General features: G+C 39.0%; 1 protein-coding gene across 2 annotated transcripts in view; it reads right to left on the bottom strand.

Annotated features, from left to right (window-relative positions):
- Positions 1–695: 695 nt before the first annotated feature.
- SPECC1L (sperm antigen with calponin homology and coiled-coil domains 1 like) overlaps positions 696–27,181 on the bottom strand; it is a 66,731-nt gene continuing 40,245 nt past the window's right edge. For both annotated transcript variants that reach the window (XM_077187654.1, XM_077187655.1), the window contains exons 11-16: positions 24,824–24,907; positions 23,499–23,655; positions 19,773–19,875; positions 10,072–10,188; positions 9,481–9,540; positions 696–7,742 (exon numbers count right to left, since the gene is read on the bottom strand). In XM_077187654.1, coding sequence (XP_077043769.1) covers positions 7,653–7,742; positions 9,481–9,540; positions 10,072–10,188; positions 19,773–19,875; positions 23,499–23,655; positions 24,824–24,907 — 611 coding nt within the window. In that variant the 3' untranslated portion in view covers positions 696–7,652. The remainder of the gene's footprint in view (positions 7,743–9,480; positions 9,541–10,071; positions 10,189–19,772; positions 19,876–23,498; positions 23,656–24,823; positions 24,908–27,181) is intronic.

Here is a 27,181-nt window from a genome sequence, read left to right as displayed (position 1 = left end):
AAAAAAAAAAAAAAAAATTAAACTACCTACACTAGCCAGTGCCTTTCAGAACAATATTTACGATAATTAGGAGCTCAATCCAAACCTCTGGATCCGATTTGTTCCAGAACACTTGAAATTAAACCAGCATTTGAAAACAGTTACCATCCAGGACAATTTGAGACCAAAAGAGGTTTAAGGTGTTCTAAGCTTTATTTCACCTGGAAAAAAATTGTGTTTAGGCTTCTGCTTTAAATAGTCTGAACTGTTCTAGAGATTAAACCCCCAGCTTCTCCCCAGCCCAACTCCTTTAGACACAGAGAGGGGGTGAGCACACAATTGCCTTACTTGGGTTGGGCTAAGTAACATTTCAGTAATTCTAATCCTGCAATGTATTACAGAAGTTGCCTAAACTGAACATATTCTCTGCAATTTCCTTCTCTAGAACAATACAGACTAAGCAGATGCCTTAAACATGTCCCTCTTATCTGGGGTATTCACTGTCTTATCACCTAAAACCCTCTGGGGGTAGAGGCTGCTGGTATCCCAAGAGAGATAGGATTTCCAAAAAAATCCTGAGGTTGTGTGCACACAAGGCCTTGGTACACACTCCTCACCTCCAGCACTGCTTCCTGCAACACTCCTGAACAAACAGTGCCAGAGGCAGCCTGAGAACAGCCCCTGGGCAGCCCTTCACCCAAGAAAACAAACACACGTTCTCCTATTTGCAACCTTTATTTCATGAATAATTAAGAAGAAAACATGGCAACATTGGCAAATTGAAGGCATACACACTAAATACTCATACAGAATACATCATGGAGAAAGTAAATGCCCAGGTCTCTAGTGGTCCTTGCAAACTGAAAGCATATTGGGTACTCCAAAAGGTTTAGCTTAACACAGGCTTGCTGACTTCTCATGTTCCAATCACAACCAACTTGTGTCTTTCAAACCACAAACAGGGTGAAATACAATTGGAACACTCATTCAAATTCTCCTCAGAGCTGCATTTCTCAGCTCTAACCAGAAGCAAACAACATGTTTTTTCCTCCTTGCCATTTAAATATCTACACTAATACACCAGCCTAAGTATTCAAGACATAAGCACTTGTTGAAACACGTTCCATGTTATCAGAACCTGCAGGAGCACATATCTGCACACACATTTACACATGTGGGTACATCTGTACATTTATGCAAAGCCTCTCTCTATGTAAGATATGTGTAAACTATTCAAAAGGGTTCTGGAAAAAAAGCAAAGTACTTGCACTTGTCTGGAGGAATTTCTAAACCCATACACAGACTGACACACAGCAGCTGTGTTCCAGGGAAGAGTAAAACCAATACAAACCAGAAAAGCTGGAAGGATGAGAAGAGCTTTTAGAATCACTGGGGTTTAGATCATCTTTAAAGGCCATGGAAAGTGAGCTTTAAATTAGCTATTTAGGAGATATCATTACTGGCTGCAGTGTCATCTCAAACAAGGTTAGTCCTCATCCAGTATAGTGCTGTGAAGTCAGACTGAGGCATCAATAAAATTCTGGTTTTCCACCAAGTCCAAAATTCCTCACCCTTCTGTCAGTTCTGCCTCACACCTGAACTGGAAGCACCCTCCAAGAGGAGGAGGGTATCAATTAATGCCCTTTGATCAGGAGAGTTGTCCAGTAGGAAATGGGATCACTGATTTATTTCAGATACTCTGAACAACTCCTGATCATTACTGACCTAAAGTGAACTTACAGTCTGGAGGCAAACTACTCTATGCCTTGTTTAGCAGTGTTATACTTTCTTCCCATTAGATAATACACAGAAAAAACACATTTCTGTTCAAAAAAAACCCTTCAGATACATATAAAAGTGCTACTTATAGACAGGAAAATTAACCTTACAATACACATAAAACCAAAAGTTTCTATCAAACTGAAATGTTGTAAGTTACAAGGATTAATTACTTGAGAATGTTACATGTATTTGTGCCCTCCTAGATGAACTGATTTCCAAGTAACCATCCTAAAATGAACATATGCAATAATTGGAAACCATTAAAAACCTCCAGAGAAATTTCAACAATGGGAAAAAAAAAAAAAGAAAAAAAAAAGGAGCCTCTTTTTCCTCATTTGTTGAAAGAGCTGAGAATCAAAAATGGACTATTCCATTATTGCAAGTGCAGCCACAGTCAGAAGAGGTCAGCTGATGAACTGTGGAACTGGGACTGCCAATGGCTCCTGGGCAGGAGGAAATGTCTGCTGGGCTCCCTCACTGCCACATAAATACACCAGTTACAGGCAATTAAAACCATACATGGATCACTAGGTGAAAATGCACATCACACATTCCTGTGCTGGGGCAGAGCAGGTTCCAAGCCTTGACTTCCCCACGCAACTTCCTCATATTCTAGAACTATGCAAAATACAAAAGCCTTAGAAAAGTGCAACAAAACTAGCTTTATGACATTTTTCTTTCCATTTCCATAAATACAATCTCATAAAAATATTATTAAACAGAAGCATACTTCCCAGTGGAGAACTAACAGGCCACATTTCAGCTTGCAGTAAATGATTTTGCCTAAACTGAAAACCCCTGAAAATAGGGGATTAAAATGAAACCAGCTTAATTGCATCAGGCTGCTGTAATATTCTGCCAAAGTTTACCCTGCTGCTCTGCACCCCCAGGTCCTGCTGGGACTGATGGGAAGCTTACATGCAGCTCTGAGGCAGCAGTGGCCTTTGGGTAAGGAATATTCCAAGCAAAAGCTAATGTCACTTGGAAGGAACTCATCTGGTGTCCATAGGTTTTACTAAAGCTTCATTGGGAGGAAATAATTCTAATATCCCAGAATGAATTAGCTCCAAGAGATCAGGACAGTGGCTTTGTCAAACCAAGCTCAAGGGTGTTGCATCCAAACAACTTTAGGCAAGTGTAGCAAAAACACAAAGAAAAGAAGACTTGTATCAATTAACAGAAATCAGAACTGTACAAACCTCGACCTTTTAAGTTATTTAGCATTAATTACCCACAGCATACTTGCTACATATTCCAGATGCTGAACATCTTGGGTTAGATAATTATAGAGTGTACTACAAGGCTGATTGTGAAATCAGGGAACACAACAGAAGAACCTCAGATGAAGGAGGGACACAGCAAGCCACACAGTAATTTAAAACCCATCCAGCCACTCTCCTGTGAAAGCAGGAACACTATTAAAAATACCTTTCTAAATAGGGACAATTGAATGTATTAAGAGCTGTCTGTGTTTTGCCAGTCAACACACACTACCTTGGGAAAGCACAGTGCCATGTCCAGCACTCCTGGCTGACAAAGACACTTTTACAGCCCTTCTCACCAAATAATGCCCCCAGCTGGTTAATATCAGCCTAAAGAAAGGGATCCACTAATGGCAGCTTAAAGGAAGGAGTTGCAGAAATAGAGCTCACAGAACATTAAAACCAAACAGAAATAAATATTTACCAAGTCTAGGGAAGCTCCACAAACCAACCATACAGTTAACTCAGTCCATCCATGGACGTGACTATTTTAAGGTTCTCTTTCTATACCACCTCAGCATAACTCAGAGTAGTTCTGTGAAAGCAGCATGAAGATGCACAGCTGGATTCCTTCCCAGAAGAATTCTGCCCCTTAGGAACTCCTGCTTGGGGCTGTGTTAGTTCAAGAGGCAAACAAGAAGTGAAGTCCCCACAGCAGTCACAGGAACACAGTTTAAAGGTGTAACTTTCACTTCAGCCTTTGGAAGGAACTGTCACCACCTGAACACCAGGCAGTGTCCCCAGAGTAGGCACAGGCAGGAAGACAAACACCCACAAGTTCTCCAAATCTCCAGCTTCCCAAATAATCTGGGTTAAAACTAGGCTGGAATAAAAACTGTGCCCGGGGCCAAATCTGTACAGAAACAGAACTGAGTGAAAATCATCTCCTGGTGATGCAAAAGAACCCAAATGTCTGGAGTGTTGAGACTGAAAAAAGAGCTAAAACCTAGCAGTGAGATCAGGAAGAGAAATGAGACCCCAGTGTCAGAGCTACAGCACTCCCAGGGCAGAGCCTCAGCAGCTCCCACCACTGCACCATCACAGGAGGGCTCCAGCTCATTTCTCCTCATGCACCTAAAACCAGAGCATCCCCTCTGCCAGGACATGAACAGGAGTCTACACCAATAAATTACAGCAGAGTTCATTTAGCTCTGGCAAATCAAGGGCCTTCTAAGACATGAAAATGGACATTACAGAAAAACACAAACAGTGGAAATATTTCATAAAATTGGAGACGAAAAATTATCAGAAACACTACATGTAACTCAAAGATTATATTTTATGCAAAAGAGATAAAAATCTACCTTTAAATTGGAATATGCCACAATTATATACTATATTCTGGATAAACTATCCACAAAGTGAAAATTTCACTCAGTTTTTCAGAGGCATGGGAATAAGACATTTTTGTGAGGGCCAGAGATTGACACTGAAGATACTAAATTAGTGTTTCTATTGAAACCAGCAGCCAAATCAAACTGGGTTAAACAAAACCAACTGAACCCAAACCTAGTGTAACACCTATGGAAGTGTTTCCATCCCCAGGATGCAGAGGATGACACAGCTGTACCTGCACCAGGGTGTCCCACAGCTCCATCCTGCTGCCCACCCTGGCCATGAGTTCCCCTGATGTTCCACAGCACAGGCTTTTGCAAGGCACATAGAAAACACAAATGGATGACAACATATTTTCAGTACATTCAGAAATACCTTCTGGATTAAAAGGGAAATAAATCAGCATAAACTTGCACTTGACACGAACAAAAAAACCAAAGCTTTTTGAGGATTAACTATGAACAGAAACAAAACACAACAGTGTATTTATTCCACATCCAGAAGGGCTACTGCTATTTTTCCTCTTGAGCAACTGAATGTGGTTTGAACCTTCAGAAAAAGCCACACTGTGGAGTGCAGCAGGGCATTGTGTTTGCTTTGCTCTTCCATTGCTTCATTCCTTCCATGGGCAGCACCTGACACATAAAGGCTCAGATACATCAGGACACAGAAACCTCTTCCTGGAGCCCAGGGCTCCTGGGCTGGATTCACAGAGTTTTATCAGATCACACCAAGAAGAAGTTCACAGAGCTCTGAAGTTCATAACAAGATCCCTGTTACAATTACTGCTAGCCTTTCTCTCTCTTCCTTTCTGAAGACCAGCAGTTCATCTTTCAACAGAAGGGATCTGGCAAATGTGATTTCTCCTTTGACACTCTCAGGGTTATTGCAGTTAAGGACTCTGACAACATTCCAGGTAAATGAAGGTGACCATTGGACAGAAAAAAAGTCAGCTCAAAGCTCAAATTACCTCACCAGAACAGGTGATGAGTGAATTTGGATCAAGAAATGCTATCCTTTTCATTAGAAAAATATTATTTTTTAACTCTAAGGCAATGAATAAGACAATCATAGATAAGGATATCAGTTCAGAGGATAAACAGAAGGGTTTTTAAACACTGATTGGCAAAATCTGGAATTTAATAATAGGAGATAGAAAGCAAGACAGCACTAATGTGTCTTTCCACTAAGATTATTCTTATTGAAACTAATGAAGTAAAAAAAAAAAATTGAAGAAATATAGAGGAGAGGAAAATGCATTTCAGACTTTTATTAAAATCTATTAATGAAGATCTTTCACTTGAAACCTCGCTTGCAACAATTGCCTTTAGATTATGCTGGCTCTTCAAATGCACCCATCAATAATCTGAGGGTCTCTATTTCTAGTTCTAAAGAGCTGCAAGAATGTTTGAGCCACCACTGCTCTGAAAACTTCTCCAAAGGCCCTCAGCACAGGTTAAATAGTTATTTTGCAAAGTTCCATAATTCTCACAGGCACATATCAGTGTAAATGTGTATTCTTATACAATGCTAGAGATATGCTGAATTATTACTCTTCACGTGGGCTATGTTCTTCAGATGATGGGGTTTTGGATTTGGCAATAGTTTTGAGTTAAATCTGTGCTTTTTTACCATGAAGAAGTTTCACAGATGCCAAGCACAGCTGCATTCACTGGGTTAACATCTATGACATTCAAACTGTCCTTAACAGTCGTAAGAGCACCATAGAACAGATTTATTTTCTTTACAATGGGGTTACTGCTGAAAGAGCCTGTGCTTATAAATAGCAGCTGTTACAGAACTCACTGCTCAAGTTGGCTTCTGCTTAATATTAATGAGATGTTCCATGGCTGAACTGCTGGTAAGTGCTCAGAAAAGCAAGAGGCAGAAGCAATGACAGAGTGAAGTCTCCCCTGGATTTGCCAAACAAGATTACAACAAACAGCTCGTGACAAAGGGAGCCACAAACCATTGGGAGCCATTAACATTCCACAGCAGGCCCTGAAGTGCCAGCACCTATCAACTCAATGATAGCTAAGGCACTTAAACTCTTTTGCCCAAGAGCTGCTAAATGAATTCAGGTACATTTTCAGAAAGAAAAAGAAGTTGAGCAGACTAAAGTTTCTCAATTCCTTCCTTGTGACAGTGAGTCATTTCCACGCAGTATTTGAGACGGCTGGGTGGACACACATTACATCAGTTCCTCCACAGTCCTTCCCAGAGAACATCTCACCTCCTGTCACTCAGATGAGGATGTGCAAGACCAAGGAAAAACACACAGAAAACATGGCAAAGCTGGATTTTGAGACAAACTACTTCATTATTACATCTTATGGAGAATATCTTCTCTGCAGAGGAAATGCTGTCCCAGTTGCATGGTTCCAGCACAGCCATCCACCACGTGTGCTCATATTGCTGCAGGGGAAAGCAGCCCAGGCAGAGCAGGGAGAGAGCAAAGAACAAGCCAGACAAGGGGTGATCATTGATTCATTGCTGTTATAGTGGAAGCACAGGGACTTTGCACAGATTCCTTGAAGTGTAGTGTACCCTGAAAGGCAGGAGCTGCATGTGCTAGTCTTTACAATCCATAAGATAAAGATGAAAGCCACATCAACTGTGACAGAGGTAGGCTTATAATGAAGCTTTAGGATGAAGACTTCTTCTGTGCCAGATTTTTCGAGGTATCAAGAGCACTTTCCCCCTCAATTTGTCATTATGGAATCAAAGCTTGTTTTCCTAGAATATTGTGCACATTTTAAAGGATGGAAAATAGCTGTATAGGCAGTAACTAAGTTACCATTAAGGACTCTACTGTATGGGGCTGCCATATGCTGTGGGTAGAATATTCAGAGTCTGTGAAATCAGGATGCTACAGAAAGTTCAGTGATATGATGCCATGTTATCCTTTTCCTTCTCAAAGCTTTATCTGTACATTCAGTCTCCTATATGCCAGAGGAAGCATTCATCTCACTCTCCCAGCAAAGAAAGTTTCAGGAAGTCTGACTGGAAAGGCAGCACAGAAGTAGTTCAGGCTCTTTAGGCTACATAATTAATCTGAATAGCTTAATAACTTGGGTTATTCCAAGCACTGTGGCAACAAGTTCTTACTTTTAAACAGTTGTTCCCATGCTTAGTAGCTGAAGCAATCTGAGGCAATCCATGATAGTGTCACTGAAGTTGGAGGGGACTCAAATGTTGCCAGTTTTGAGTGGAATGGGGATTAGCATTTCAGTAAGATTTCCATCTGGTAGCTCACGTTGGTTGTATCCCATGGATGTGCTGAATGATTGGGGTTCAGGTTTCAAAGTATTTGTAAATTGCTGTAACATACAGCATGACATTCTGCCAGTCTGGACGCTCGGTTCGCACCATCTCATTGATGTCCTGTCACAGAAAACACATTGGTCAAAAGCAGGAATGAAAACCCTGAGAGCAATGTGGCACTGTTTTCACACATTCCTGGGAATGGTAAATCTGTCAAGTTTCCACAATTTAAAGCACTGATGAAGAAAGCTCTGGTTTTTTCCACATATCTTGGTATTACTTACAAAATGTAATGAATAGCAGATCTGTAGACAGTTCTTTTGTTGACTTAAGACTGAAATGCCTGATGCTGTGCATGCTCAAGCTGTGCCCCACTGAGCACAGCTGGTACAACAGTCAGACTTTAGTGTTCACAGAACCCTGCACCAGCCTTGCAAACCAACACAACCTACCCAGGAACTGTGAGCCACAGAATCGAGGCCCAGATATTAATTAAAGTTCAAAATTCCCATCAGGTTAAGCACCAATAAATAACTGATTCCCATCTACCCTCTTCAGCACATGTACAAAGCAAAGCAGAGTGATGCAGTTCCTAGCAATTTCTGTTCACTGTAAGGCCCTGTTTGAAAGCCTTGGATGCAGGAATCTCCAGAACTGAAAAAAGTTGTGAGTTCTTTTAGCTGAACACCTTCTTCAGAGGGTAACTTCTACTTGCATTCCACTCCTGTTTACATACAGCAGGTTTCAGACCCTTCTTAGCCCCTCACTCATGTAACATGGATGAGAAAAAATCCACAAACCTCCACAGCACACACAGTGTGCATGCAGGTATGCAAACAGCTACTAACTTCTTCAGATGGATGCAATTTGCACTTCGACTGAATTCCATTCAATCTGCCTGCTTGGAGTCTCTCTAATGAAGTACATCACAAAAGGGAAGGGCAGACAGCAACCATTTGGACTAAGGCTGAGTTATGCAAGAATTTCTGTAGTTATTTTCCACTATCTCATTCTTACATCAGCACTTGGTAAAAAACTTCCACATCTCAAATCAGAGCCAAAGTCAAAGTAGGAAAGCCCAGGAGTTGCACTGCCATTGTCAGCAAACACAATGCTGGGGGGTAAAAGCACTGATAAGGATCAAGGAAAGTGTTATTTTTAAAAACTCTGTTGTACTGTTAGTCACTAACTATGGCAGCTTTGTTAGAACTTAGGTTGCAAAAGTGTCACTTAAATCTCATTTCTGATAGTGGCCATTTCAGCTGAGTTTTTGTGATCCCTCACAAGGGTTTGGGATACTCCAAACTCCACACCTTCAGAAATACTCCTGTTCTAGTAAACACTCTACTGCTGAAAACTAATTCTTTCATTGTGAAATTTGTGTAAGACAACTTTTAAGCCATCACTGAAAAAACCTTACAACTATTTGCAATGATGACAAATTAAAAGTCTAAACTTAAGAGGCAAATCTCAACTTTCACACTACACTGAGAAAAAGAACAAATGACATTGCTTGATTTGGAGCTCCAGAGTTCAAAAATCCTGAATAATTTAGAAGTAGGTCAGAGACAGGACAGATTTAATGGATTCTTGAAATCTTATTCTCAAATTATTCTCAAAAAAATCCACTGCTGTTATTAATATTTATTTTCATATTGGGAGATAAGTGTTGGTGAACGTTCCTTTTAAAGCTTAACCAGTCTGCATTTCAGTCATTATTTAGTGCAATAATCTCTAGCTGAGCTCATCTGCTGCTATTTTTAAATATAAACATCCAGATCTTTTGGAACTACAAAATAGAGTTATTTGGATTTTTATAAGTGGGTCATAATTAATTCAATATACATTTAAATCTTACCAGAGTAGATTTAATGCCAACACTTTCAGCTGCCTGAAAAGCCAAAGTGAAATTTCTTCTCTGCATGGGATATGAAAACATGTTAGAAAACAAGGAAATACTATTTCAAACATATCAAAATGGTCTTGAGAATGTTCTTAATAATGCTACTACTTAAACTTCAAATGGAGTATATAATTAGACTAAAGTAATTTTAAAGAGCCATAGGAATGAATGTGTTTTAATATAATCCAAAAATTAATAAAACATTTATTAATTGACTGTTCAGAAGATAATGCTGAATATCATTGTCAGCAAAGAACAACTGAGTTATCAAACACTAAAAAAAAGATTATTTATTCTCTGAAAAGCATTAAAAAAAATCTCTTCATGCATTAATAAAATATTATTTTGTTTTTAGGATCTATTATCATTGATTGTACATCCTCAGCTAATCAGAAGGTAGGAACTGTGGCAGACTAGAATACAAAGAGATTTATGGAAATCCTAGTAACACTGGGGTTTTTAGCACTCCAATTAGTTCACTGGTCTTTATTAACTCATGTTAACCAAAGCAGTGCAGTCCAGGGAATGGGATTTGTAATGTCTTACCTTGTCCTGGCTGTTCAGCTCTTGATAGGGAATATGGGCAGGGAGGTAAGTGTGGAGAACTGCACAGAAAGCCAGGCCATCATTCCAGCTGCTGCTGAAGTTTGTGATGTCAATATTCTGGAAGGGAAAAAAATAAAAGCAATATTAAAATTGTAATCTAACAATCGATCAACATGCTACCAATTGATCAATACTTCTTCTTAATACTTTCAAAGAAATTGGCAGTGAAAGTGGACAGCCCAATACTAAAGTTCTGTGGTAAGAACTGCACTACTAACAGAGGAAAACAAAATAAAGTCAGTTATTTTATATATTAATTTCTGATAATTTTAAATCCTCCTTCAAAAAAAGTGCAAAATGTGTGCTTGAGTGTGTGTTAAAAGCTGTAAACTGTTGTGCTAGAGAAGATAATGGATTTGGGGCAACTGTACCACAAACACAAATTTAAAAGGGAAAATTTCACTCAGTTTTTCAGAGGCATGGGAATAACAGCCAGAGATTGACACTGGAGATAGTAAATTAGTGTTTCTATTGAAACCAGCAGCCAAATCAAACTGGGTTAAACAAAACCACCTGAACCCAAACCTAGTGTAACACCTATGGAAGTGTTTCCATCCCCAGGATCCAGAGGATGACACAGCTGTACCTGCACCAGGGTGTCCCACAGCTCCATCCTGCTGCCCACCCTGATGTTCCACAGCACAGCCCCAAGACAGAAAAGCAAATGAGTCAAAGACTTGTGCCCCAAATTCCTGATCAGACAATGTGCTCCTACCTCTGCTCATGTTCATTCTATTTTCTGCTTCTACTACACTCATATCCAGACAAAATTTCTAAATGATGAGGGAAAGTATCTTCTCTTTTAAACAAACCATTTCTCTATAGAAACTGATGTGAACAAGATGACAAACAAAAGTTAACTTTCATTTGGAAATAAAGATGTTCCAGCAGATTTAGTGCTGACAGTAGCAGAGAATCTTTGGGACTGAAACTGAAATTGAGAACTGCTGTCTTGCACTCTTGATCTTTTAGCTCCCGTAGGAAACTCAGTGGCACTGGCAAATGCATCTCCTGAGACTGTATAAATTATTGTAGAGTCAGCCCAGTCCAAAAGAGTTATGAACAAGATGCCTCAGTGACCTTTTAAATGAGTGTACATTTGGCTGTTGGCAGTCAAACAATGTTCGAGAGGCTAAGTGGATAGCAGTCAGTTTAAACTTTAATTAGGAAACAACCAGTAACAACAATATATCATATATCTTTTACACTTTCATGGAGAAATATAAATATGCTTTAATATCTAACCCACTTAACTGGGCTCAAGCAGAAGTATTGTATTTGCAGGGAAATGCCCTAATGAAGGAAGGAGTGATGCATCTGACTTCAGGTTCTCAGAAGGCTCATTTATTACTTTATGATATTGAATTATATTAAAGAATACTATACTAAGCTATGCTAAAGAATACAGAAAAGATACCTACTCAATGTTAAAAAGATAATAATAAGAACTTGTAACTCTTTTTAGAGTCTCAAAACAGCTTGGCCAATGAGCAACTCACACCAGAACTTAATGAAACAATCACCTTTGGGTGAACAATCTTTAAACACAGTCCAAATGAGCAAAATACACGAGAAGCAAATGAGATAAGAATTGTTTTCCTTTTCTCTGAGGCTCTCAGCTTCCCAGGAAAAAAATCCTAAGTGAAAGAATTTTTTCAAAAAACGTAAATGCTACACAGCAGTTTACTTGGTTTTCAAAGTTTTAACAGCAGAAACTAAAACCTCCAGTGAGAGAAGTGCAGGATCACAATCACCTGAGCCAGCCTTTCACCTGACAGCAATTTAGTCATCATCATCATCATCAGCTGTCTTGGACAAGACTCTAAAACTGGTTATTGCTAAGGCAGAGAACTCCACCCAGAGCCACTGCTCTGTGCCAGGCAGCCCAGGCCACTCGGACTTCAAATGAACAACAGCCACAATCTCCTCTGACAGAGGAAAAAAACAAAACTCTGGGCAATTTCTAGAAGAATGTGAGGGAAATCTGGGTTTCCTGCTCAGCTCCAGCCCTTGTGCAGTGCAGTGGCCCCGGGCAGGCCGGGCTCTGGCTCCGTGTACGTGCTGGGGCTCACAGCGCCCACGGCCGGAGCCCCCCGGGCTGTGGGAACTGCTCTGCTCAGCTTCCTCCAGCCACAGGCTGGGAAAACTCAACTGCAAAAGGGAAAAAAATAAAGGGAGAGGAGAGAGAAAAAAAAAAAAAAAAAAAAAGCACACTCTTTTTTCCTCAAGAGAGACAGGAAATTGGATTTAAATTAATGCCCGGTTAAAGCTTTCTCAATGTTACTTAAATTAAGGAAACATATGCAACACATAGGATGAGGTTTTAAGGATAAAACATGGAAAAATGTCAGATTGTTAAAGCAAATAAATTTCTACATGTGTCAATTTACAGAAGTCACTTTTTGGAGAGTTCTCTCCTCCTACCATTACCCAACAAGGCCTCAGGCTCACATCTGTGCCAGTAAGATGGATAAAGGTAGGGAGGGGGGCTTGTTCTGTCACAGACTTGTGTGGCAAGCTGGCTATAAAAATCAGGTATGAATGATCCTGTGGGCTTTGCTATGCAATCCACTCAGGGAGAAAACTCAAACCTGGTTTTCACCTCTTGGCTGAAATGTTCTCCCTCTTTCCCTGAGATGAGCAATTGATGCGGGAAGGGGAGGAGAAAGATGTACCCTGGCATTGCCACAGTGAAATTAACACAAGCAAAAGTCTTCTCTTCAACATTACAATTGTACAAACTAAAAACTTCACTTTAATATTAGTAAGTATCCACAGAATGCTTACTATTTTTAATATAAACACTGGGGGGGAAAAGGGCCACAGCCACAAGTTTGGTTGGTTCTCAAACAAAACCAAACTCAGAATATCCCACTTTTCTAAATCATCTTGTAGGGTCCAGCTTTTATTATTAAGACAACAAGCAGAAAGCAAACCCATCATCCAAGAATTTTAATGTATCCAGAGAAGCTGAATTAAATACAACGGAAGGAAACAATTAAAAGGGACTGGTTTCTGTTTCCAATTGCTCTAAGCATTATGAATTATCATTACCTCTCAGACTAAAAGAAGTATAATATTGGTCAGACAGTAAAAACAAATCTAGAAATGGGACAGATTGTCATTTAAACTGAAAATTTAATTTTTCATGTAGGGCTTTGAGCACATAACTGGCACATTTAAATACGGCAAATTTTATTTCCTAAATGCTTTTAACTACTTGTGGTTTTTTTTGAAAAAGCTTGGTCAGTATAATGAAATCAATCTTGCATTAAGTGCTTATTTCTCAAAGAATTGATGGTAAACAGAACATCAATCTAAAATCTCTCTAAAATAATTTCTTCTTTGTTACTGCTTTTATTAAGTAATTGGCTCTATTAAGAGAATTCTGCTGGAATCTAATCTAGAATTATTCTTCAAGACATTTCAGACCACAAAGTATTAAAGCAACTGAAGAACATACTTTCAGAAAAATTGTCAAATGAGGAGAAAGCTTTTCTGGAGATAAATGAACTAGAAGGGCATTTCTCATGTCTATTTATGATTAATAGGCAGGATGGCAGTGAAGCCACCTCTGTATTTGGGGTAGATGGTTTTTAAATAGGTGCTTTTTACAAAAGTTAAGCAGCACATCATTGTCATAAAAAGATCTGTGGAAGACACTTTCCAACCAGGAGTAAACAACAGAGTTAAACATTTGTAAGACTTTCTGGAGACAGAACATAAAAATATAAAGTGAAAAATAGATGGTACTAGAACAACTTGGTAGATCCACAACCAAGCAGCATTTCAAGCATGACTCCAGCCCCTGCTGAACTGGAAACTGCAGAGTAGGAGCAGCCACCACAAAATGAGGATTCCCTTGAGCTAACATAGAAAAAAAAGACTAAAACCAGTATTCCCCATGAAACTTTCTACACTGCTTAACAGGCTGGGCATAACATCAATCTACCTATCAAGCTCTGCAAACCTATGGCTTTTCTAAAACTCACCATTTTAAAGTGGTTTTAACCAGCATACTGCTAATGTAAAAATTTTCTCCTATTGCTTTTTGCAATAATTCTAAATTAATAGAGGATCTAAAGTCAGTGAAAATACTTTTGCTAAAAAAACCCAAGAAACAGATGTTAACTATTATAACCCAGTAACTCCTTAATTTTTTTATCCCCCCAGAAAACTTCCACAGCTAAAAACCCCACAAACATCAAGAACTACAGAAAATATGATTTCTAACTTGCAGTTCCAAATTAAGAACAAAGCAATTTCAATCACTTCTTTAGACACATCCCCAGCTTCCATCTCCCTGAACTGTGGACATCAGAACTGCAGCAGAGCAGCCTCCTGCACAGCAGCCATTTCTCCACCCCTTGTTCTGCACAGGGAGGAGAGATTCCCATATCCAAGCTTGGTTTGGCTCTCAAGAGAGTCAGGACATGAAGAAAATAAAAGCATGTGTCTATGTCTCTGTTGTATTAGTTAATTAAATAAGTGGGTTGAGCAAACAAAACCATTAATATGATTCTGTGCTATAATATATTGAAGCCTTAAAACAAGATTTGAAGTTTAAGTGTGCAGACCTTGGCAGGCTTCTTCCTATGGCAGAAAATTACTAGTAAAATGCTTTTCAAAGCTTTTAAAGATACATCCACAAAAGAAATGAGTTTCCATTACAGAAGATTACAAAGGTTAACTACAACAGAGCTGCCATCCATGCTCCACTGAATCAGGATTCACTGACTCTCAAATCATGGAATAAAGCTGTGGCTATCTGCTTCTGGCAGTGGGTGAGAACATGAAAATATTTCTGGAATAGACTTAGCAGCAGTCCCAGCTACTGCCTCTTCAATGCCAGCTTCTGGAAAGGCAGTAAATGGCAAATATAGACCATCAAAATCCTTAAACACTGACTGGTAATGTTTCTTTCCATACCAAACACATGTTATTTTTCACTTTGGGCACAAAGAAGAACCATAAAAGAAACAGTCATTCTCACAAAATCCAGTAATAGCTTCAGACATTAATGTCTGAAACACTTAGAGGTACAGACAGCTTCATAATTTATTCTAAATTTTGTCATAATTAAGTCTAACAAGTTGACATTTCCCTTGTATCACAATCCAATCCAAACATAAAAAGGAAGCATGTCTTTCCATAACTCACTGATTTTTGGCTAAAGCATCAGCTTAAACCAAGGAGAGAAGTGTTTTGGCATCCTGACTGCTCTGATGAATCAACCAGACAGCACAGAATGCACACCCTGGAGTCAGTATTTGAACACAGGCTTACATCAGCACAGCCATGTCCTTTTCTTGTGCATTTTTAAAATCAATATAGTACTTTGAATAGGATATGACCTAGCTCAGTGTTGATAATTTTAAAAAAAAAGGAATCTGAACCATTTTTTACTTCTAGTTTTGTTATTCTACACTTATTGCTTGATCCCAAATGAAAGTATTGCTTGATTCCAAGGTGCACTGAGCATAGCATTCAATTTTTTGTAAAACATGTAGCTTTGATCTGTAGAGGAGGTAAAAATTAGGCCTTTGCAGCAAAAGTCTTTCCAGAAAGCAGCATTGCATGAAATAGAGGATGAGTACTACATGGCTACACTAAGTGTATCTGTACCTAGAAAGTGTGTAAATCTTAAAGAAAGTTTTTTAAAAAAACTTTAGTCTATTCTTGTTGCAATTTTGTGACAATTGCTTTTTTGGTGCCAGACTTCTGGAAGTGAATTATCTTTCAGAATGCTGACAAAAATGGAAAAGAAATGGAAATACTGGTGGAGATAAGAATGGGTAAGGATGTGTATGTGTATCCTGTTTGTTGGTCCTCTTTTAACATGAAACATGCATGCTCACATCCTTTTTGGGACTTTTATTAGCTGTGTACTCAAAATGAAAGTAGCTGTGTTCCAGCCAGGGTAAATGCTCCCTAACAGCTGGATGGGATTACTTGATGCTTTGAAGATATCTGGAATTTATGACAGTTTTATGACACTGCACATATTTTAGAGGAGCCAGAAGGATTCTCTCCACTGAAAAATGCAGCACTTGGCTCTGTGCTCTGCAGCAGTGTCAGATCCTGAGCACAGCTAACACACAATGAAATTTCAACTATTTTGTGCCTGTTGATCTGAAAACCAAAGGTGATTTGCTCCTCTTTTATCTAAATGCTTATCTTGAGAGCAGCTCCCCTCTCTGAAGGCTTGGAGATCTGCTCAGAACACAATGCAGTCAGTAACCTGTGTGTTTGTGCAATTGTGCCAGGACTGAACGGGCTCAGGGTGGAATTAATACAGAACCTGCCTCTGCTAGGCCTGCACTGACCTTCTGCAGATCACCACCATCCTCCCAAGCTGAGCTCCAAGCAGAAATCCTGCCTGCACACAGCATTCAGGCAGCATGTTAAAAGCTACAATATAGTAACAGATGAAGTCATTCAGGTTTTTACACCAGAAACTTCTCTTATTTTCATTGGCTGCATCAACCTGATTTTTTTACTGAGGTCTTGAAAAAACATTTGGAACACAGTTAAATATTAACAACTACATTTAAAGGTGACTATTCATTTATTCTCCTCCAAATTTGCTTGAATAAATCAAGAAAAGTGTACAATGAAGTAATTTACAGGGTTTTTTAACGGGGTTTATTCCACTATAATGGACTGAAAATAAGAGCTTCACCACAGTATCATATTTGAATTATTTAGCATTCACAAAGTTTCAAGCTTCCAAAGCAGAAATAAGTACTTAAGACTTTTAATCAAAAGCTTGAAAGCAATTTTCTAGAAGGGATAGGAAAGGAAGAGTTATTTCTCTTCCATTTTACTTAAGCTGACAAAAACCCCATACCAGTTACACCAAACAATTCTGTAGGGCTGCATTCTCCACAAGTATCTTGTGAGTAAAGAAAACCTTCTCTCTTTGAAACAGGACAGACTTTGGTGTGGTTTTTTCACTTTAAAGAAGAGAATTTTAATTAATTAAATAAAATAAATATCAGCAGTATTTTACCCTGCTGATAAGGATAAACCAACTCCACCACACCTGGTGTTTAACAGGCTAAACCATTGGCAGCTCACCTAGAACTCTGTACACCTTCAAAAAATTCTAGAAATTAAGATTTTTATCTGGTTACTTGTGTGATTACTATTTTTTAGTATTTATTAGCTACTTTCCACTATGCAGTGTGAAATATAACACCAGAGATAAAAGGCAAAACAATGCCAGGAGCAAACATATCTCTGTTAAAAAAGGAGCTTTAACTCAAGGTACACGGTTCCATCTTCCCTGTGAAACACCAACAGCTGAAATTATTTTCTATAAATACCTTCCATGCATTAATGCATAAAGACCTACAGCTGTGAGACATCACCTCCAGGTGAGAGGGAGAAAACAAGACAAAAAAAAGTGATTATTGTTGGCAGTGGATCAATCAGTTGTGATTTAAACACATCTTGAAAAATACTGGCTTACAGGGTTCTACCTAAGTATTGGTAGTTTAATATGAATAGGACAAAAGTAAGAAAAGAATAATTCTGAAACAAAAGGTTTCTAATCCTTTCTTTTCTTTTGCTTATTTCCAAATGATGGTTACAATCTTCCAGGTCATTTTAGAACCTGTTACAGACTCCATCTACAAGTATCTTTCCTTTAGCCTGCCATATTCATATTTACAGCTAATATTGGACAGAAATTGGTGACTGCATAGAAGGTGACCTACTGCTCTTCCTAGAGGAGAAGGTTGGGATATTTGGGACTTGTGCTCTGTGAGGCTCCTGCAGCAGCTCAGAGGCAGAGGAGCGTGTCCCTGCAGCTCAGAAAGCTCATGCTGGCTCTCACCCAGGTGCTAAAGCAAATAAAACAACAGTGGTACAGAGGAAAAGTAGAAGTTCTGATGATAGGAAATGCTGGGGAGAAAAGGGAGCTGTGGCAGAGGGTGAGACATCAGGAAGAGCTGAAGGTAAAGAGGATGTCCATGCTTGCAGGACAGGGAAGGAAGAAGAGCTGAGTACCTTCAGCAAGACTGAATGAGGAAGGGAGACATTCATTACCCTGATGCTTGTCTCCTGTTTGGCAGTTTTGAACACACATAGTTTTAAAATAAAATTAAATGAAGCAGAGATTCGTTGAAAATAAAAAAAAAAAAAAAGAAAAAGAAAAAGATCCTTATCTGTTATTGATAACATTGAGATGCCAGAAATCTGGATAAGCACTGTTCACAATGAATACACTGCTGGGTATGTTTAAAACATTAGAATACCACCAACACAGTGTTCAACCAGAACTGAATTTCAGGGGATGCTGAAAATAATCAAATTCTGTACAACAAAGAAATGAAAAATGAGTGTGCCTAAAGCAAAAGCCATTCTTCTCCCAGAACTACTTAATATAACCTGCTGATACTATCTTACAATTTCAATGAAGGCATTGCAGTGGCTCTGCAGATGCTCTGAGCTTTCTCAGCACCGTGCTGCAGGTTCTGAAGCAAGTACACAAAGTCTCAAAAGCTGTCCTTTGAGCAGTGTTTATAAAACTCCAGGAATTACAAGCAGCAATCTGTAGGATCAGAAGTGTATTCTGCAATGTGCACACAACTAGAGAGTGAAAAGTTTGGAATAATTTCTATCACTTTTCCTAACCAGATTAACGAAGCTGTCAAATTCATCTTTCATTTCGAGACAATATGGGAAAATATTTTTGCACTTAGTTTGAGGATTTATAAAGCAATGTAACATCCTGCCTTTTTTAAAACGTGGGGAAGGAGAAAGGCTCTTTCCACAAAGCTGCTCCTCCTCAGAAATAGCACAGTGAGTATCAGACGTGCACAGGAAGAGGGGGAGGGTTATATCCCAGCCTGTCCATTGTGCTGGAGGAGGACTTTTCCTATGGATGGGCCACCATCCTGTTATGTGGCTCTCAACTTCCTCCTGCATTGTGAGCCTCAAGTCATGGAAAGAGTAAAGTTCTTAAACTGAGGATTGTGTTGGGAACTCCAAACACTCTCAATACAAGTTAACCAAACAAATACATCATGGTCAGACTATTAACATCCTGGTTTAGTTTGCTGAAGCCACTATTCTTTTGAAAAAATAATGTAATCAGGAGAACTCTGGACAGTTATCTTGTTAGTTCTTTTGGCTTCTGATAACATTTGGAACAAGTGAAAACATAAAAAAAAGTCTGCAACCACAGTGGAAAGCCAAGTTCAAAATGCAAGACAATGCCACCTTCACAAAACAAACTCCCTAAGAGGCCAAATGGGAGTCAAAGATCCAAAGAAAACCCTATGATAATTACCTATAAAAAATAAATCTCTGAAATCTGAGAAATGGTACTTTAGCTCATTTGGGAAACATTCATTTAAACATTCAGTTGATAAAGTTTCAGCTCCAGTTTCACAAGTGCAAGGCTGATTTCAAGTGCCTCAGTGGGAGGGCAGCAGCCCCTTCAGACAAAGCTGTGGAGCCAAGTGACTGAGGAGCTGCTGGTGCTGGAGCAGCCCTGGGAGCCCAGGTTCCAAGGGGAGGGTACAGGACATGCCAGGGCACTCAGCCCATGCAGTCAGGTGTGGAGCAGCCTGCTCTGTGCCAGGGGCAGCTCCAGTGCCTGGCAGGCACTGCACACTCAGCTCTGCAGGTACCTGGTAGCCCTCTGTTTTCTTCTGGCACCACTTCAGCAGGGCGTTCCTCTTGGAGCCTCCATATTCTCTTGCCAGGGCAGACAAGGGATCCTTCCTCTCTTCCCTAGGAACAAGGCCAGAAGAGCTTGTAACACAACAGAAATAAGTATTTATAAAGGCTTAAATAGAAGGACAAATTCTTGGCACACTGGAAGAAGCAGGATACAGCACTTATGACTGAAAAACAGAACACACAGGAATACCTGCAAAAGACTTTTGAGTTAGCTTGGAGTAATTCTTTCATTAGCAAATCATCCTTCTTTTTCCTTTAAGCTTTTTTTACTAGATCTTTCTACCTCAATGATATTTCTTTCTAAGAGTTTGAAAAATTAAACTTACAACACATTAAGTTGCAGCCTGAACCATTAAGCTAACTCAAGTGACTTTATTTCTTATTTAGAAAGAATATAAACTGATGCTATCTCTTTTGCATCTCATGGCTGATTACAAATGTCACCTTGAACCAACAAGTTTGCATTTGAGCAGCACGGTGTTATTAACAGAACACTTGCCTGAGACCTGGAGTTCTCAAAAAAGAAGGGGGAGATCTATGTAGGCTGATCTGCCATTTGATGTATTAGCACAATAAAAGCAGTCAATTAATTTCAATTCCAGTTTGTCAAGCTATCTTAAGTAATTTTTTCCTTAAGAAAAGATTGGGGGAGAAAAGAACAACCTAACTAAGTTGGCCATTTTTTCATTTTTCATTTACATTACAAGCATCTCTTTACCAGGATTCAGAAAAGAATTCTTAGATGAAAAAAATATATATTATAAAGGCTAATACTTCTTTAGTGGCCTGGTTACATGACTCAGTATTTCTATAGCTATTATAATGAACAGTCTTTGACAAAAAGAGCAAGTACAACACCATTATGGATATTAGTTACCACACAGGAAGTGTGACAGCAATTGTTCTTGTTTTAATAGTCTCCATTTGGAAAATTAAAGTAAGATAGCTATCAGTGAACTGCAAAGACTTCCCCATCTGCCATTTTTAAGGAGTTCTATCAGATGTAAGCAAAGTTTTCACAAAATTCACAGAAAATTATAGCCTAAGCTACTCTTTCTGAATATTTCCCAAAAGACATAGGGATTTGTATACATTCACTCTCAAATCTTCAACTCTTTGTTCTTTACAGCCTATTTGGTGACTGGAAAGAGGGGTGGAATGTGGAAGTAAATAATTGCATCAGTGGATTCTCTGCTGCAGATTTCAGGTAGCAACTCTCCAGCTCCTGCTAAGGGAAAGAAAGCATCCATGGAATGTGAATATCTTCCTGTGTGCCTGCTAGAAACAGAACACCAGAGACTGTTCCATGCACCAGCATCTCTTGGTCAATGCACAAAACAGAGCATGGACCAACAGACAAGGAAATGTTTCAAGGCACTAATCTCAAGTACATGTAGTGCAGTTTTCTTGGCCAGTCTTCACTGACATATGGATGGGCAGGATCTCCAAGTTACTTAGAGATAACAGCTGAAATAGCCATGAAAATTTATGCCCAGCAGGACAGTAAACACAAAACAGTAACTGCTATCTTTGATGCTGAGCCTTCAAACCTAACTGCTCATCTTGATTTAACACAACAAGGAAGTCAATAATTGGGCATTTAAAATATGAAATAAATGATCTGAATAGGTCACTGTACCTAAACTTCATAGGCACCACACAGCCAGAATGATGCTTCAAGAAATTCTGTACTTCAGTTCTTAAATCAGTACAAATATCAACAACTTACACTGGTGATTTCTCCTTTGGTGATTGAAACAAGTAACAATGGGATTGCATATTCAATCTATAATGAGGGTTATGCAACACTTTGAGAACTGAAGAACAGAGATCTGGGGCAACAATAGAACTCAAATAAAAATATCCCTCTCTCTTTATGCTAAACATACTGTTTAGCCATGAGGGAGCTGCACAGCCTGTCTCAAATTCCAGCAAGAGCACATGGTTTATATCAGGTTCTCACAGTTATGAAAACACTGCCGAAGAAAATAAATTAGCATTAAGTTGTATGGAGACAATGAGAAATGGTTTGACACACAAATCTCACATGTTCACATATTAGGTCAACTGCATTCCAAATCAAAGAGCCAATGAAGTTTCACCTAGAACAGGGAACTGCAAGTATTTGTTCTAATAAACTACACCAATACCTGTTTATCTTCCAATAACTTCCAGAAAAAGGTAGGGGAAAACAGAGAAATCTGCTCATTTAAGAAACTAGAGTGTCTCCAAAGGCCACACTGATCACCACACACCCACTGCTCAGAGTCCATTAAGTCTTTTGTAGCACTGAACACTGCAGGCAATGGCTGGGAGCAAAGTAATGATTTCATAATTACAACTGTCCAGTTCCACCCTGGAATGCCACACTGTTTGCTCCAGTCTGCAGGCTGACACCAACACAACTCAATGTTACCAGTTCAAAGTTCTTACACAGGTGTTTAAAACTTATTTCTGGATGTACTCAGTTTAAATTTAGGTGCTAACATACACATTAATTGCTGGTAGTAAAGTACCCACAATTAAGCTCAGTTTAATTTCTGCACAATAAAAGGAAGGTGGCACTGAGGCCTGTCTCAGCTGATTTCACAAAAATCACTTTCAAAAGCACCCACAGCTGTGAATACCTTAGAATTTAATATATATTGCAAGTGTCTCTGAACATTAGGAGCTTAATACTTAAACTCTGCTGTACAAAAGCTTTGTCAGGAAGCTCTGTGAGAAATGGTCTTGCCAGAGTTATTTAACCTTTGTCTGCAAATTTCCCAATCTATGAAGCAGAGCTGAGGACATACTTCACTTGGATAACGTGAGGATTATATACTTTGAAGTCCTCTGACTGATAACACACCAGAGAGGAAAAGTTTTAAATTTACCACAGACTTATCTTTTGTCTTACTAATCAAAAGAGCTTGTCTGGCCATTTGTTGCTCAGACTTGCACTATGACTCCATCTGTGGGACCAAAAAACCCAGGTCCATTCACTCATGGTTATTAAAAAGACCTGTCAGTGTCTGGGATTAAGATCTGGGCATGCTGCTTTTTGTCTTCAACTGGGATTACAGAAGTTAAGGTTTATCATGGTCTCCCTGGGTCCAAGCCAGTCTGCATGATCTGCTCCATGTGCTGCAAGCTCCCTTCCTGAATTTGGCTTTGTGGTATTTGGAACTGCTATTATTATTTAGTGACATGACTTAGCTTGCTTTTCTAGTAGAGTATAAAGTCTGCTATTAACTCATAAGCTTTAAAAAGCTTAACTTTTAGTCTAACTTTTAAAACAAATACTGAGATGTAGAAAAACCTTTCTGAAGCTCCTACAGATTACTGAAGATCATTATTGTGTGGGGTCTGCAGGCTCAGCACCAATATTATATACCAGAGGTATGCAGGCAGACAGCTGTGGAATTAACCCCAATAAAGGGGGTTAATTAAATAATTACCTTATTCTGCTTCTGGTTGTAGGGGTGACTGATGCTGTAGGAGAAGATTAGACTTTTAGTCTAACTTTTAAAACAAATACTGAGTTGTAGAAAAACCTTTCTGAAGCTCTTACAGATTACTGAAGATCATTATTGTGTGGGGTCTGCAGGCTCAGCACCAATATTATATACTAGAGGTATGCAGGCAGACAGCTGTGGAATTAACCCCAATAAAGGGGCTAATTAAATAATTACCTTATTCTGCTTCTGGTTGTAGGGGTGACCGATGCTGTAGGAGAAGATGAGAGGGACAGCTGTGGTGAGGTGGTGCCCATTGCCATGAGAGATGCTGGGGATGCTCCATCAGGTGCACTGATGTCCCTCTTGATTTCCTCACTGCTTCTTCGAGACACTGAGGGGGAATTGCCCAGGCATTTATCATTTGCAAACATAAAAACTTTCCAACTTGCTCTCAGACAAGCATTAGTGCAGAAACCAAGCATAGAAACCAGGATCTAATAGCAGGTGTCAATATTCTTCTTGATGCTTTCCACTTTGGAAATATGAAGGATTTAGACTGCACTAGAAACATTTATGATCAAGCCTGTATTTTGAAGCAAAGGAAGTTTGATGGATGTATCTTAATGGAGTATGACTACTCCCATTTGAAGGATTTAATGAATGAGAAGGAATTTTTACATCAAAACATTTATTTTCCTCTAGTCCATATAATTACACTGTGAAGCTTCTAGTAGTTAAGGAAAAAGAAAACCAAATCAGTTTAGAGATGACAGCTGTTTTATTTCCATTTCATTTTAATGAAGCATTGGCATGTATGTGATGCTCTGGACATTAATTAAATATCATCAACAAGAATATCAAATGTTGACCTGAGATCAGTCAACCACATTCCACAGAGCTTGCTTCATTTTATCAAAGGAAATAGTTTTTGTTTCAAATGAAAGCACAAGCATTGTACTCTCTAAAACCAAATTTGGAATTGTTACATGTTCTCTACATGGAAGAGTTTCCAGTTAAAAGTATGAGGTTTGTCTTTATACTTAAATAATCACCACTGTTCATGTTTGTGCAAATCAAAGATACAACTCTCTACATAAACCAGGGACTTATTTTCTAATGACCTGGGGGCAAGTACATTCATTAATTTATAAATACCAGACACAAGAAGTTTGGGTTCTTCTACAAACAAAAACAACCTAAAACTTGTAAGCATTTACTCAAATTTAAAAAAAAATATTGATCTAAAATCAATTCTGCCTAGATTATACAAAGCATCATTTTCACAGTATTACACTATTTGTGCTATAATTAATAAAGATTTGGTTTTAGAAGCCCCTGCTGATACTGAGACATCAGCATATACTGCTTGATAGTAAACTAACACTCTGCATAAATTTGTATTTAGCAAGTCTGGCTTTTTTAAAATCAAAGTTACCATCAAATGTCCAGCAGTACTGAAGAATATTTGTGGGTTATGCCAGTCACAAAGCAGACCTGTAAGTACATGACTGAAATGAGAGTTCCCCATTTTCCTGATCACCTAAAAGCTGTGGTGTTACCTGAAATGGATTTGGCACTCTCCATGGCAGGGACCCTGGGCAGAGATGCCGGCCGGCTGGTGGAGGAGGTTCTGAGCAAATGCTCTGCACAGAGAGAAAGGAAAAGGAGGGAATCATCCTTATACAGGTCCCAAATGTAACATTCAGGTCTGAGGCACCAGTACTGCCCACCAGGGCCCCAGTTTGGCTGTTTTAGGGAGGGCAGGTGACTCTATCTGGGAGATAGAAGAGCCCTGAAATTGCCCATTGCCAATGAAGTGCACCAGGAATGCACCATGAGCACCTGAATCCTTCTGCCCAAAGCAAAAAGGAGGGTGTTCTCAGCAAACAGTGGAGGATGCTCTCAGCAAATGCTCTGCACAGAGAGAAAGGAGGGAATCATCCTTACTACAGGTTCAGGTCAAATGTAACATTCAGGTCTGAGGCACCAATATTGCCCACCAGTGCCTGAGTTTGGCTGTTTTAGGGAGGGCAGGTGATCCTATCTGGAAGATAGAAAAGCCCTAAAATTGCCCATTGCCAGGGAAGTGCACCAGGAATGCACCACGAGCACCTGAATCCTTCTGCCCAAAGCAAAAAGGAGAATGTTCTCAGCAAACAGTGGAGGATGTTCTCAGCAAATGCTCTGCACAAAGAGAGAGGAGGGAGTCATCCTTATACAGGTCCCAAATGTAACATTCAGGTCTGAGGCACCAATACTGCCCACCAGGGCCTGAGTCTGGCTGTTTTAGGGAGGGCAGGTGACTCTATCTGGGAGATAGAAAAGCCCTAAAATTGCCCATTGCCAATGAGCCCCTGAATCCTTTTGCCCTAAAGCCCCTTGCTAATCCACTGGCCCTGGTCATAAAAAAATCCTTACACCAAAAGGCTGAGAAAGGAACCCCCATTCAGCACATGGCCAAAAATATTCAATATGTCCTTCATAATGCTCAGTGGTAAAGCAGATTGCTTTATCCCTCAGGTGATTTATTTTTTTCCTCCTCTCTGGTTTGTTGGGATTGACATTTTTGGGCCTAGGGAGTTTTTTTCATTTTATTATTAAATAAAACTACACATTTTTCCTTTCCTCCTCCATGTAGTAGGGTCTAAAAGGTGCCTTTACATATTGTATTGCAAGATCAGTTCTGCCTAACACCAATGAATAAAAAAAAATTCTACAATAAAATTCTACAACAAAATTAATTTTCTATAGCAACAAATCAAAGTTATTTCCTATTATGAAATATTCCTTCAAGTAAAAGCTGCAAATTCATACTTCTACATAGAAACACTTAGATGACAGTAATTTGAATATAAAACCTCATGGAAATAAGAATTAAGAAAAGTGAAACCTCATTTATTAATTGAAAATGTGACTTTGCTGGAGAGATATATTAAAAATATATCTGTATGGCTGCAAACAAGAATTCTGTCTGGCACCCTCACTCTTGGAACACAGTCCTGCTCCTGCATTCACTGATTTGAAAAAAACCACAAAAGCCATGTAAAACATACCATTCATTTTGTGTTTAAGCTTATGTCTAACCCTTATGTCTTACCCTGAACTCTGTAACAATTAAAGAATCCTGTATTATCTTCTTGGAAAGGCATTTCAATATTCCTAAAAATATCGAAGTTTCTAAAATTAAAACTGCAGCTGCATTGTACAAATAGCCTCAATATGGATTCAACAAAAGCAAGAAGGAAATCTGGCACATACAGACTATTATGAAGTGCTACAGAAAAAAACCAAAAAAACCCAACCCTTTAGAAAACATCAGACCTCAGAAATACCAAATTGAGAGGAAATATTCAGCCTGGAGTCATATGGGGATTATCTTGAGAAACATCTACACACAAAAAGCCCCTAAAGCAGGCATAAATCAGAGAACTACACCCAACACATGATAGCCATTCATTCTCACAGGAAGAGCACATTGTGAACAGTGTTTTCAGAGACAAAACAAAGTTCACAGAACAGGGCAATATTGGGAAATAGATAAATCAACACTCAATTCCATTCAATTTTTCATCTGGCTGCTGAAGGTTCAATACTTAATTAGTTTATTTTATTATTCACATGCAGTACAATGCCAACCATCATCTTTGTTGCATTTTGGGGGATTAAAAACCTGTAACCCCAGAGGTTGGGTTTTTTAATATCTGAAACACCTGCAAGATATGTCCCTGAAATTATCTTATCTTGACTTTACAAGTGATCTTGGTTTATGCAGACACTAAAATTTGTCAAAATAGTACCAAGTTATCAGCATGCAATTGTGGTTCTGTTGGAAATTCAAAAAAACATCTTTGTTACATGACCATATGTGATGAAATACAAGAAGAAAGAACTTAAACATGAGATAGTCTATGAATCTA

This window comes from Agelaius phoeniceus, chromosome 18 (assembly GCF_051311805.1).
Source record: "Agelaius phoeniceus isolate bAgePho1 chromosome 18, bAgePho1.hap1, whole genome shotgun sequence".
In the NCBI taxonomy this organism is placed as follows: Eukaryota; Metazoa; Chordata; class Aves; order Passeriformes; family Icteridae; genus Agelaius; species Agelaius phoeniceus.
Note: the sequence above shows the minus strand (reverse complement) of the source record. Positions and strands in the feature narration are given on the sequence as shown.